This window comes from Pistacia vera, unplaced genomic scaffold (assembly GCF_008641045.1).
Source record: "Pistacia vera cultivar Batoury unplaced genomic scaffold, PisVer_v2 Contig309, whole genome shotgun sequence".
Lineage (NCBI taxonomy): Eukaryota > Viridiplantae > Streptophyta > Magnoliopsida > Sapindales > Anacardiaceae > Pistacia > Pistacia vera.
In genome coordinates this window covers 997,965-1,010,742 of record NW_022196123.1, presented here as the reverse complement: position 1 = coordinate 1,010,742, position 12,778 = coordinate 997,965, and the positions used below count along the sequence as shown (strand labels likewise).

At 37.6% G+C, this 12,778-nt stretch overlaps 1 protein-coding gene across 2 annotated transcripts; it reads left to right on the top strand.

The window, feature by feature from the left end:
• The first annotated feature begins 2,037 nt into the window (after window positions 1-2,037).
• On the top strand, window positions 2,038-11,466 carry LOC116136069 (probable inactive purple acid phosphatase 16). 2 transcript variants are annotated; one of them, XM_031421785.1, is made up of 5 exons: window positions 2,038-2,686; window positions 3,373-3,597; window positions 4,377-4,653; window positions 10,396-10,564; window positions 11,402-11,466. In XM_031421785.1, exons 1-5 carry the CDS (start codon window positions 2,419-2,421, stop codon window positions 11,423-11,425), a joined length of 963 nt encoding a protein of 320 aa, XP_031277645.1. In that variant the 5' UTR covers window positions 2,038-2,418; the 3' UTR covers window positions 11,426-11,466. The 2 variants fall into 2 exon arrangements, with proteins under 2 accessions (XP_031277645.1, XP_031277646.1); XM_031421786.1 differs by lacking the exon at window positions 11,402-11,466 and having other exon boundaries at window positions 2,042-2,686; window positions 4,377-4,682; window positions 10,396-10,528.
• Window positions 11,467-12,778: the final 1,312 nt, after the last annotated feature.

Below are 12,778 nucleotides of genomic sequence, written 5' to 3'. Positions count from 1 at the left end.
CCACAATAAAATTGTTGAAGTTTCTAATCTTCTTCCCCCAATCTTTTTAACTATTATTTTTTCAATAAAGATTGATTTGTAACTTATTTTTTACATTGCGTAATCCTGCTCATTTTGTTCAAAAAGAAAAAAAAAATTATATTATAAAAGATGTATATACAATCAACAATTTATAAAATATTATGTTTGTATATGTAATATACATTGATGCACCAATCTCATGATTAGTTGATTGTATCATGCATTAAATATAGGAAACCTTGTTAAATTATAAATTGTTGGTAACTTTAGTATTAAACATATACACCAAATTAGGACTTAGAATATTAATAAAACTTTCTTCCATATGAGTGATGTTATTGAGCTTTGACAATGGGTCAAGCTATTATAACAATTTTTTTTGACATAAATTTGTAAAATAACTCCGTGGTTATTAATTCATAGTAATCCAATAGCTTCAAAATTTATTTAGTTAACATTAAAATAGTTAATTCTATCTTTTAAGTCAAGTTCATTTGATAATTTGTATTACAATAAGATAACTCTTATCTGATTCAATTAATTTAGAAAATAAATTTTATATTACAATTTTATCATCAAATGTAGGACAGAAAAAACAAATCTATTTTACCTAAAGGCTAAAACTCTAATTTCTTTTCTAAACCTTAACTATTATTCCTTTATTTATTTTTTTTATCAAAATTTATTTGAATTAACGTGAAAGAATAATTATAATTACAAACTTGGGAAGTGCAGACAGTAAGTTGACAAACACCAAACTTACTTAACATACTTCAATTATGTGTAGAGAACCCAAATATTTTGCAGTAATCCTAACAACACTAAGATGCAAAATCTTAACTTATTTAGTTAATTTTTGGTAATCTACAAAATTCGTGGGAGCGGTGAGAAAGTTAGTAAAAAATGAGCTAGCCATTTTGTAAACTTCACTAGGGATGGATCGTTAATGTATTAATCTTTTGGTGACTAATTAAATAACAAAAAGTTTCTTGAGATTTTAAAAACTTCACTAGTGATTAAGAGTTAATGCATTAATTTGTAGTTATGTTTTAGGTATTAAAATAAATAACAAAACAATAATTCACTAAATATAATAGAATAAGTTTCAATAGCTCATTAATGATTTATTAATGGTAGATGGATTTTTATTATATCAAAAATTGAGTTTTTAGTTAAAACCAAGGTTTTGAAACCCGACCCGAGTTGTCATCCTGCCAAGGCGCCAGGCCCTGTTTGCTCGGTTTGACCAGTTAAACCGATGGTCTGCTGATGATCCAGAAAGTTTAAAATCTTACAAACACACCCTTGAAGAATATAGCAGTCTATATAAGTTTGAAATCTAGCAAATACACCCCTATGATTGGACCCTAAATTGATTTTTTTAGCCAAATTTCAATGACCAAAATTCAATCTGACATCACCACCTAAAGCATCGTCCTCCACTTTACAGAACCCCTTTAACTCTTGAATTTGGTAGCCCCTATTCGCCGACAGTGACTTGCAAACATCGTCGTGATTGGTTTGATTTTTTTAGCCAAATTTCGACTGATTCTGGCATTTAAAATTTAATCTGACACCACCACTTGAACCATTGGCCTCCACTCTACAAAACATCTAACCTCAGCACTTGTTAGCCCCCTATTTGCTAGCCATGACTTAAGTATTGGGTTGATTTTTCTACCCAAATTTCGGCTGATTCCAACGTCCAAAATTCAATTCGACACCACCCCTTTAATCACTGACCTCTACTTTATAAAAATCCTCTAACCTCGACACTTGATAGCTCCTCGTTCGTGGGCGATCAGGTTAGGGATTTTGTGAACAATTAAAAATGGTAACTTGGACTAGATAGGGTGCCGATCACCAGTCCGGTCGATCGGCTTGGTCTAATTCTCAGAACACTGGCTAAAACAATAAACCTTGGGGGTCAACGTCTTTTTAACTCAAAAATTTAAGTAATACATATTTTGTTCCTTTTGTCTCTTTGATTTTTGCTTTTTTGAAGAATTGGGTTAGTTTTACTCTCATGAAGACATTAAAAGGGAAAAATATAATCTCAAAATTTCATCATACTCTATATATTAGTAAACTAATTACCTTACTTACCTATATACTCATTCTTTTTATTGGATTTTAATATTATTATTATTTTTTTTTTTATACATTCACATAATTTATCAATTGTTAAGGAGGTTTTAGATAATTAACTGATCTTTCTTGGGCTTTTCCCAAATTTCAGAAAATTAAGATTGTAAAAACGATTTAAGAATAATTTAGGGGTGTCTAAGAGAAAAAGAAATGGGGTTAGCGGCAAGAATATACCCAAAAATACCGGAAGCCACCTTTGACACCAACTAGAAAGAGTAAGCTGCTCCTTAACCATTACACTTTTTGATAATGGCGAAGACAACGAGTCATTTGAGAATAATTTTCTTGATTAATCTGTATTTATTATACTCACACTCCATCTTGACTATCGGATTCGATGATCAACTCCGAACAACGCCGGAAACTGATTTGAGAGTCGGAGAAAGTAGTGGAAGGTTCAAGATTGGTGTTTTTGCTGACTTGCATTTCGGAGAAAACGCGTGGACCGATTGGGGACCTCGCCAGGATGTCCGCTCTTTGAGAGTCATGTCTACTGTGCTTGAACATGAATCTCCTGGTAATTTTTCATCCTAAAATCAACTTGATTTTCGTGATTCTTAAACAATCTTTTTTCATAAAATAAGCTTCGGAAAATTTAAAATACTTATGAAATTTATGATGAAATGCTTGGAGGTGGTGCGGAGTATTGATATTTAATTTATTTGAACTCCTTAAGTCTTTATTTTTGATGTGGAACTGGATTTGTAGTCCAACACACAGTTGCATTGCAAAACTTATTAATTTATTTTGTGGGTATCAAGTTTCCTTGTTGGGATTTTACTTGTTCTAATGAATTTATAAATGAGCATGAGTTTGTTTTTAAAATCCTGGTAGGGAAGAAACTTAGCAGTGCCGTTAAGATGTTACCAAATATCGACCGTTGCTATAATTCACTCCTTTTTTTTTTCCCTATTTGTAACACCCCGGCCATTGTTAAGATATCGTCCACATATTTCTCTTTTACCAACCTCAAATAGTGGGGCTCAGAGCTCGTCCCCCTAGATTTGAACCCATGACTTCATCATTCAAAACAAATGAAGAGTACTAACAGGTTTGATTCAAGAGGACCGCTGTGAGCCCCAATATTTGAGGTGGGTAAGAGACAAATCCGACGATAATTTCTTGACAGTGGACTGGGGTGTTTCATTATTTATCTTTTTTCTCTTCTTTCATTATCCTAATTTGAACTGAATTACAAAGCAGATTTTGTCGTATACCTTGGAGATGTCATTACAGCCAACAACATACCCATTGCAAATGCAAGCTTGTATTGGGATCAAGCAATCTCTCCAACAAGAAGAAGGGGCATACCATGGGCTAGTGTGTTTGGAAACCATGATGATGCACCATTCGAGTGGCCGTTAGAGTGGTTTTCAGCTCCTGGAATTCCACAAATTATCTGCCCTGTGGCCAATTTATCACATTCAGGTCAGTATGAAGTTTGAAATATGGAATAAGTTGATGACAATTTCTCCTTACTGGGAAATAACCAGCCATTGAGTATGCAGTACATTAGGCTGCTTCTTTTCTGCAGTATTATGATTCTTATCCATTATAGCACTCCATTATAGTTTGGAATAGGATTCGCTAGACTAGAATATGCAGTATTGATCTGTGTACTAAATCTTAATGTTGGTGTGGTCCAGCAATATATCTGTTATTAAAGTAAGCGCCTTTCTTGTATGTTAGACGTATGAGGATCTTTTGCTCATTTAAGCGAATTTTGGCTTACAAAAGGACATCATAATCATCTACTATGAAACTATTAGAAGCAAATGATTACTTTTTAGTTTGTATGGTCAATAATTGTTTGTTGATGTTCATAAGTTTGCCTTCATTTCTAGACGAACTTTGTTAAAACAAATTCAGAACTGTGACAGGATTCAATTTCATTTCAAAATATTGTTAACATAAATTCAATAATTTTCATTCTTTCTTGAAGTCTGCTTGGAATTAAATGTCTTGATTCTGATGATAATTTCTTTATTTATATTATTATTTATTTAGTTTTATCCTTCTATATTCTTTATTTATATTATTATTTATTTAGTTTTATCCTTCTATAAAGGAGTGTGAATTTCTTTTGGGGTTTAAATTAATGTGTTCACCTGACATGAAAATCACAAAATTCTTTATAGGATGTTTTTTACTTCTTATTGCAGATTGATATTTGTGTGTCCTAAGTCAGGTCATAATTTCCATGCCAGGGCAAGAAGAATGTGGCTTCAAAGGCACGCATCGTGTAGAGCTAATGAAGAAAGAGATTGATAATAATATACAGTCACATTCTAGAAATGGGCCTAAAGATCTTTGGCCAAGTATTTCCAACTATGTCCTCCAGGTCTCATCATCAAATAACCCTCAGAAGGCTGTGGCCTATATGTATTTTCTAGATTCTGGTGGTGGCTCCTACCCAGAAGTTATATCAAGTGCCCAAGCAGAATGGTTCCGGCATAAATCTCAAGAAATCAATCCTGATTCAAGGTAGAAGGATTCTGTTGAAATTTATTAAGGTAGGATAGGATACATTGAATCGAAGTTCTAAATTTTAAATAGTTAACCAGTAACATATTTGGGTTGCTAAGTAAAAGGGAGAAAATCATGAAATTGAGCTAAGTTCTGTTTTAAAGTTATTTTCTATCAAGATAGATCTATATGCCTCCTACAATTTTGATTGTTCTTTAAAGACACCAAATAAAGTCATGTGAAATTGTTGGAACCCTCCTGCAAATCAGTGAATCACAGCAACACAACACACACACAACAAACAATATGCACCAATAATAAGCAATAGCAGATTGTATTAATGGATACTGAGTGAACATGAAACAGAAACAAAGGAAATAACAGATAGTTTCCCAGCAATTCGAGGAGCTGGGGACCTCCCAATCAATCCTTGGAGTATATTTCTTGATATCCTACTCTCCACACTCTCTCCCTTTTATAAGCTAATTATTCTATTCTGTAACAATATTGACAGCCACGTGTCCATTCTCATAACAGACTCAACCAGCCTAACAACCCTTAGTGCACACCTCACCACCCTTTAACAAACTCACACTCAACGTACCCTTACTCCTATTCCTTCCCCTGCCCTTGGATTTATAGACCTTGTGTATGGGAGGTCTAACAATACCCGCCCCTTGAAGTGCCACCTTGTCCTCAAGGTAGAATCGAGGAAATTGGCTGTTGATGACATCAAAGGGCTCCCAGGTGGCATTGAAAGTAGGCAGGTCGTGCCATCGGATGAGAACCTCTGTGGAACCATCTATAAGAGACCGCACATCCAGCACCTCTGCAGGCTGAACCTGAAGTTCCAGATCATCAGTGAGACAAGAAGGCAGAGGCTGTACGGGAACTGAGTTATGTAGGCTGTGCTTCAACTGGGATACGTGAAAAATTGGGTGAATACGGGCTTCTGTGGGAAGTTCTAACTTGTATGCCACCTGACCCATTTTTTCCAAGACTCGGAAAGGCCCATAAAACCTAGGACTCAGTTTTTCATTCAACCGTATGGCCAGAGATTTAAATTTGTAAGGCTGTAGTCGAAGATACACATAATCTCCTGGAGAAAGCTAGATATTCCTTTGATGACGGTCTGCTTGTGTTTTCATGTGAACTTGTGCTACTTCCAGGTTATGTTTGAGTTCTTGAAGGATGGCATTTCGCTCACGGATTTGGTGGTTTACTTCATTGACCTGAGAAGGGTAGTCGGTGAATTTCAGGAGAATTGGAGGGTTCCGTCCGTACAAGGCTTTGAAAGGTGTCATATTGGTGGATCTATGATACGCCGTGTTGTACCAAAATTCAGCCCATGGCAACTAATTCGGCCATTGACGGGGTTGTGAGCTACAAAAACAGCGAAGGTATACCTCTAAGCACCTATTCACCACTTCGGATTGGCCATCCATTTGCGGGTGGTATGCGGAGCTAAATTTCAAAGCTGTCCCAGATATCCTAAAAATCTCGTCAAAAATGACTCATGAAAAGTCTGTCCTTGTCGGAAATGATGGACTGAGGAAAACCGTGAAGCTTCACTATCTCTTTCATGAATACTAAGGCCACCTCCTTAGCGGTATAAGGGTGCGACAAGAGCAGAAAATGGCCATATTTAGTCAATCGGTCAACTACAACCAGGATGGTATCGAACCCCTTGGCCCTTGGAAGTCCTCCAATGAAGTCCATTGTCAAATCATCGAATGCCTGAGTGGGTATAGGAATTGGCTGAAGTAGCCTTGCCGGCTTCAAAGCTGAGTGTTTGTTAACTTGACAGATGGTGCAGGTTTTAACAAAGTCCTGGATATCCTTCTTCATGCCTACCCAATAAGCTACATTGGCAACCCTTTTGTACGTCCAGAAGAATCCGGAATGACCACCAGCTGGGCTGGAATGAAATTCAGCTAGTAATTTCTGAATAAATCGAGAACCTTTAGGTAAAACCAACCTGTCCTTGTACAATAAGCATCCATGGCGAAGTTTGTAGTTGGTTCAGCTGTTGGGTTCCAAAACTAGGTCTTGAATCAGCTGTCCAAGCTTGGGATCCTAATGGGCCTCATTTGCCAATTCCTCATACTCTGCAAACTCACTCACTGATAAAGATGATAATTCCGGGTCCTCTTCTTGACGGGATAAAGCATCGGCGAACTTATTAGTGGTTCCCGGCCAATAGTGAATATCAAACGAAAACCCCATTAATTTGGACACCCATTTCTGCTATTCCGGGGTTTTAATCCGCTGGTTTTTGAGGAATTGGAGGCTTCGCTGATCCGTTCGAATGATAAACTTCCTACCCAATAAGTACGGACTCCATTTGTGCACAACGAATACGACAGCCATTAACTCTCTTTCATAGACTGATTTTTGTTTAGCTTGAGGGGAGAAAGCCTTACTTAAGTAAGCTATGGGTCGTTTTTGTTGAACTAATACAGCTCCCATACCGTGGCTCGAGGCGTCTGTGTGTATCTCGAATGGAGAGTTGAAATCTGGAACTGTCAGAATGGGAATTGAAGTCATAGCTTCCAAGGCATGAAAGGCCTGCTGCGCTTCTTGGTCCCAACTAAAAGAGTTTTTCTTCAGTAGTCTTGTGAGTGGCTGGGCTATGCTGCCATACCCCTTTACAAACCTGCGATAGTACCCCGTTAATCCCAGAAATCCGCGAAAACTCTTCACATTGGTGGGTGTGGGCCAAGAAACCATAGCAACAATTTTTTTGGGGATCTGCCTCAACCCCATTAGCCGAAATTAGATGCCCCAGATATTCCAGCTTCTGCTGCCCGAATAAACATTTTTTAAAATTCCCAACCAATTCGTTGTTGTCCAGAATCCTAAGAACTTGCCGAAGGTGTCTGATGTGGGATTCCAAGTCGGGGCTGTAAATCAGAATATCGTCAAAAAAACAAGCACAAACTTACGTAGAACTGGTTTAAAAATGCTGTTCATCAAAGACTGAAACGTTGAAGGGGCATTGGTCAAACAGAACGGCATAACCAAGAACTCGTAATGCCCTTCATGTGTTCGAAAGGCTATTTTGGGGATGTCCTCGTCCTTGATTCTGATCTGATGGTATCCGGACCGAAGATCCAGCTTAGAGAAGATAGTTGCCCCCACCAATTCATCCAACAATTCTTCGATGGTAGGGATTGGAAATTTGTCGGGAATTATTATTTCGTTGAGGGCTCTGTAATCAACGCAGAACCTCCAACTTCCATCCTTTTTCTTAACTAACAACACCAGGCTGGCAAACGGATTGGTACTAGGCTGGATAATACGAGCAGTTAACATTTCTTCCACCAATTTTTCAATTTCATTTTTTTGAAAATAAGGATACCTATAGGGTCTGAGGTTAGGGGCTGGTGCGCCTTTTTTAAGGTTTATGGTGTGGTCATGGGTACGGTGTGGAAGAAGTTTGGAAGGTTGGTAAAAAAGGTGTCTATACTGATCTAAGACGGCCTGAATTCGCGGACTGATTTCTTCTCCTGTGGTCATGAGTTTTCTCTCAATCGAGCAACATTCCACTAGGAACCCTCCCCCGTTGTTGTTGATGGACCGTAACATTGATTTCAGGGAGACAACTGACTTCACCGGAGATGGGTCCCCTTGTAAATTGACTCTAACCCCATCCACCTCAAACCTCATAGTCAACTTCTTCCAGTTAGCACAAACGTCCCCTAAGGAGCTCAACCACGTGATACCCAAAACAATGTCAGCTCCCCCTAACTTAAAGGGAAAGAAATCCTGCCCAATTTGAATCCCTTGCACATCCAGAGTAACCTGTCGGCACACCTTTTCTCCTTTCACTGTGACTCCATTTCCCACCGTCACTCCAAACATTTTCCCTTTTTCCACTGCAATACCAGGCCTCTCAACCAACTCCAGAGAAATAAAATTATGTGACGCTCCACTGTCAACCAATACCACTACATCAGCACCCCCAATTTGACCTTTTACCTTCAAGGTTTTATCTGACGTTATACCCACGATGGAGTTCATGGACAAAGCTAAGTCGTTTCCTTCTTGGTTGAAATTTTCGTCTTTTTCCAGTGGAGATTCACTCTTCTCAGACTCATCGTCCTCCAATACCAACAGGATCTGCAACGATTTACTCCGACAGTTATGATTGGGACCGAACTTTTCGTCACATCGGAAGCAGAGCCCTCTTTCTCGTTTGTATTGGATATTGGCTTCGGACAACCGCCGGAAATTCCCTCCTGATCCCCCTCGGAAACTTGCGATTCCATTTTCCGGTGCTCTCTTTTTCCTATCGGGTGCGCGAGATGACGTGACTTGGCTGGATTCTGGTGGTTTTGTTGAGTTGGACCACTAGGCGGGTCGGGTCGGGTCGGGTCTACTGGTTACCCTTGCTGGGTTGGACCACCATGTGGGCCGGGTGGGATCTGGGTTGCTGGATACCCTTGAGTAACTCTCCTTGGTTCCATGGGTTTTGAATGGTTTGGGCCGACACTTATCCATGACCTAATTTTTTTCCTCCACACGATGGGCCTGTTCAATCACTTCTTGCAAGGAGTTGGGCCTTAACAATCTCAACTCAGCCCGAATTTCTTCTCTAAGCCCATTAATGAAGACTCCCATCAATATCTCTTCACCTAAATCCTTCAACGGCGCCGTATGAGATTCAAAGTCCCCCCTATATTCAGTCATGGTGGAGTTTTGTTTCAGCGCCACCAACGCCTCATGTGCAGAACCTTGGAACGACGGCCAGAATCTTGCGATTAGAGCAGCCTTGAACTCTTCCCACGACTTGAAAGGTTCTCGCGCTTCCATCCATTGGTACCAGTTCAATGCCCTACCCTCTATACAAACAGCCGCGGCTTCAACCATCTCCGACGATCCAAATTTGTTAATAGTGAAGTAACGATCTATGCGAAAAGTCCATCCAAAGGGATCTTCTCCACTGAAAATTGGAAGTTCCAACTTCCGACCTTTCTTCTCTTCTTTTCCACTTTCCCCGTTTGTTTCCTGTCCTTGTTCTCGGCCATTCCCAGATTCTGTATTCTCGGGAGTTGACTGAGACTTCTCTTTTTTGCGGTATCGTTTCTCATCCCTCTCCTCTCTTAACCTTATCAATTCTCTCATCTCGGTCAAGTACTCCTTAAGGCAACCTACATCAGTTTTTACTGAACTCATATCCTCCTGTACTGACTTCATCTCTTTTTCCATATTTTCCATCGTATTTTCCATCTTCAATTTGACCATTCCCCAGCGTGAGACCGGTTGGTGTTTTCTAGCTCTGATACCAAACTGTTGGAACCCTCCTGCAAATCAGTGAATCACAGCAACACAACACACACAGAGCAAACAATATGCACCAATAATAGGCAATAGCAGATTGTATTAATGGATACTGGGTGAACATGAAACAGAAACAAAGGAAATAACAGATAGTTTCCTAGCAATTCGAGGAGCTGGGGACCTCCCAATCAATCCTTGGAGTATGTTTCTTGATATCCTACTCTCCACACTCTCTCCCTTTTATAAGCTAATTATTCTATTCTGTAACAATATTGACAGCCACGTGTCCATTCTCATAACAGACTCAACCAGCCTAACAACCTTAGTGCACACCTCACCACCCTTTAACAAACTCACACTCAACGTACCCTTACTCCTATTCCTTCCCCTGCCCTTGGATTTATAGACCTTGTGTATGGGAGGTCTAACAGAAATATTATAAATATCTTTTTTGTTAATAAAAGTTTTATTTGACAGTGTTCCTGAGATAGTTTTTTGGCATATACCAAGTAAAGCTTATAAGAAAGTGGCTCCGAAATTTGGAATACACAGGCCTTGTGTGGGTTCAATTAATAAGGAAAGTGTTGCTCCTCAAGAAGCTGAAATGGGTATAATGAAAATTCTCGTCAAAAGGTCTTCTGTCAAGGTGAGAACATAATGGAAATGCTTATTTAGATATGCTATTTACTGAAATGACATCATGCATACAAAATAAATTTGTGAGTGCCTCACAAACACTTCCAGTAATGATTGAGATAGTGCTGAACTGTGCTTTTTCTATGGTCTAGTGTTTAGCTATGTGAAGATAAGAACACAATTAACTAGGATATGATTGAATCAATTGGTGCTCAAATGGCATTTTGGATCTTAAGGGGTGGTTCCAAAAGCCTCTTTTAAACTCATTGGTCATTGTAGTTTGAAAATTCATTGCCCAATCATAAACTTCTCCTGGGATAAAATAATTACCTTGCAACCTGATGTATTGATTTGGTAGTTATGTGAAATCCCATTTAAAACTGCCTGCAGAAAAATAAATTTTGATGCATGTTTTGCCATTCTCAAGACATTTATTCTTTGCTTAAGGACAAATAGAGAAACTTGAGAAGGATGAAGGGGATTATTCTATGCTTGCAGGGAATAGAAAAGTCTGATTCTTAAGATTTCATATGTTATAATTTTCTAATGCAATCTGACTATTTCTCATTGTTTCCTGCTTCTGTCTGAAATAAGAATGAAAATCTCGTTGTCACAAATTTAGAATAATTCCTAAGGGAACGTTTCAAGTTTACATTGTTATTCCTGTTGTGTTTTTCTCAGTGTCATGAAACCTTCAACAGTTGAACCATTACGAATTTCTTGCTCTTTACAAGAATTGTCTTTTCACATCTCTTTGGACTTATTCCTCTCTTTTGTCCTTAAATTTGCTCCTTGATTTGATACTCATGCTTAAATATCTTTACCCTTCATTTCAATCCATTTCCAGGAAACTGTGGGGACAAGAATTTGAAGTACTGCCACAGTAAATTGTTTAAGTTGAACATTATTGGGTGATGAAATGAATCTGAATCTTTCTATGTCATATATTTCTTTGCTCCATATGGTATGTTTGCTCTAATTGACCTCTGAATTGATGAAGAAGAATCTTTCTAAGTTGCTCGAATTGATCATGTTCATGATTTTTTGTTGATATCTTTTGTTATGCAATCCTTTTAGTGGCCACCAAAACAGTGGGTGTGTTACATATGAGCATAGGTGGTCCAGATTTTTCTTTAACGTATACAAATGGGTCCAACTGATTTGTATTGTTTTCATATGGCAGGCAGTGTTTATTGGACACAACCATGGATTGGACTGGTGCTGCCCCTACTGGAAGCTCTGGCTGTGCTTTGCTAGACATACCGGCTATGGTGGCTATGGAAATTGGGCCAGAGGAGCTAGAATTGTTGAGATCACTGAAGATCCTTTCTCCATTAATTCATGGATAAGGATGGAAGATGGAGATGTACATAGTGAAGTTATCTTGAGTTGATAAGTTGCAGCTTCCATAATGGATTGAAAAATGCTTAAAATGGTAACTATAAATATTTATGTTGGATAAATCATCCTTGTGTTCTCTGTATAGTTGATATGTAAATGCGTAAAAGGCCAGATACTCGGTGCTTGTTGTTAGTGAAAAATTTCATGAAACACTTAAGCAAATTCATTTTGATTGGTTAAATTAATTTAGGGAAATTTTGATCACAATCTGGAGATAATTTTTTATAATGATATATTAGTTTTATTTGGAACAAATAAAAACTAATTTTGAATCCCTACGTTAAACTTCTTTCATTTTTGCTTTTTTATAATTAATTTTCATTTGGAATTACTTTGAAAAATTCTAAAATAATTGATTTTAGTTTTTATAAAAAAAAAAAAGTGTCTTCTAAAACAGCTGCAAATTTTAAAAACAACTGTATAAGCTTCGGTAAATTTACTCTAGTGACCAAAATTAATATATTTTTTTTTATTTAAAGTAATAATTTTTATAATATAGAAATATTTTTCAAACTAAATTAATATAATTCTATCCAAAAGTAATTCAAATAATGTCATTATATTATACTATATAATATATGAGACATGATCTTTTAACTTAAAATTTTGACTTAAATTTAGACCCAAAATGCTAAAGTGATAACCTATCTTTAGGAAAAGAGTAGAAGTAATGTGAGCCATGAAGCCAAAGGTTCCTTTCTACATAAAAAAATTACATGCTTATCATTCCTTTTGGTGTTTGGGCCCTTCTTTTAATTTATGTGAATGTTCTAAAAGCTTTGTGGTCTGCCATTCCCAATGCATGGATGATATGATTAGCAAA

Excerpts from the sequence above, each read along its gene's own strand:
- LOC116136069 (XM_031421785.1), top strand. The coding sequence starts at position 2,419 with ATGGCGAAGACAACGAGTCATTTGAGAATAATTTTCTTGATTAATCTG. Across the intron at positions 2,687-3,372 it reads GCTTGAACATGAATCTCCTG|ATTTTGTCGTATACCTTGGA; the intron begins GTAATTTTTCAT and ends ATTACAAAGCAG. Across the intron at positions 3,598-4,376 it reads GGCCAATTTATCACATTCAG|GGCAAGAAGAATGTGGCTTC; the intron begins GTCAGTATGAAG and ends TTTCCATGCCAG.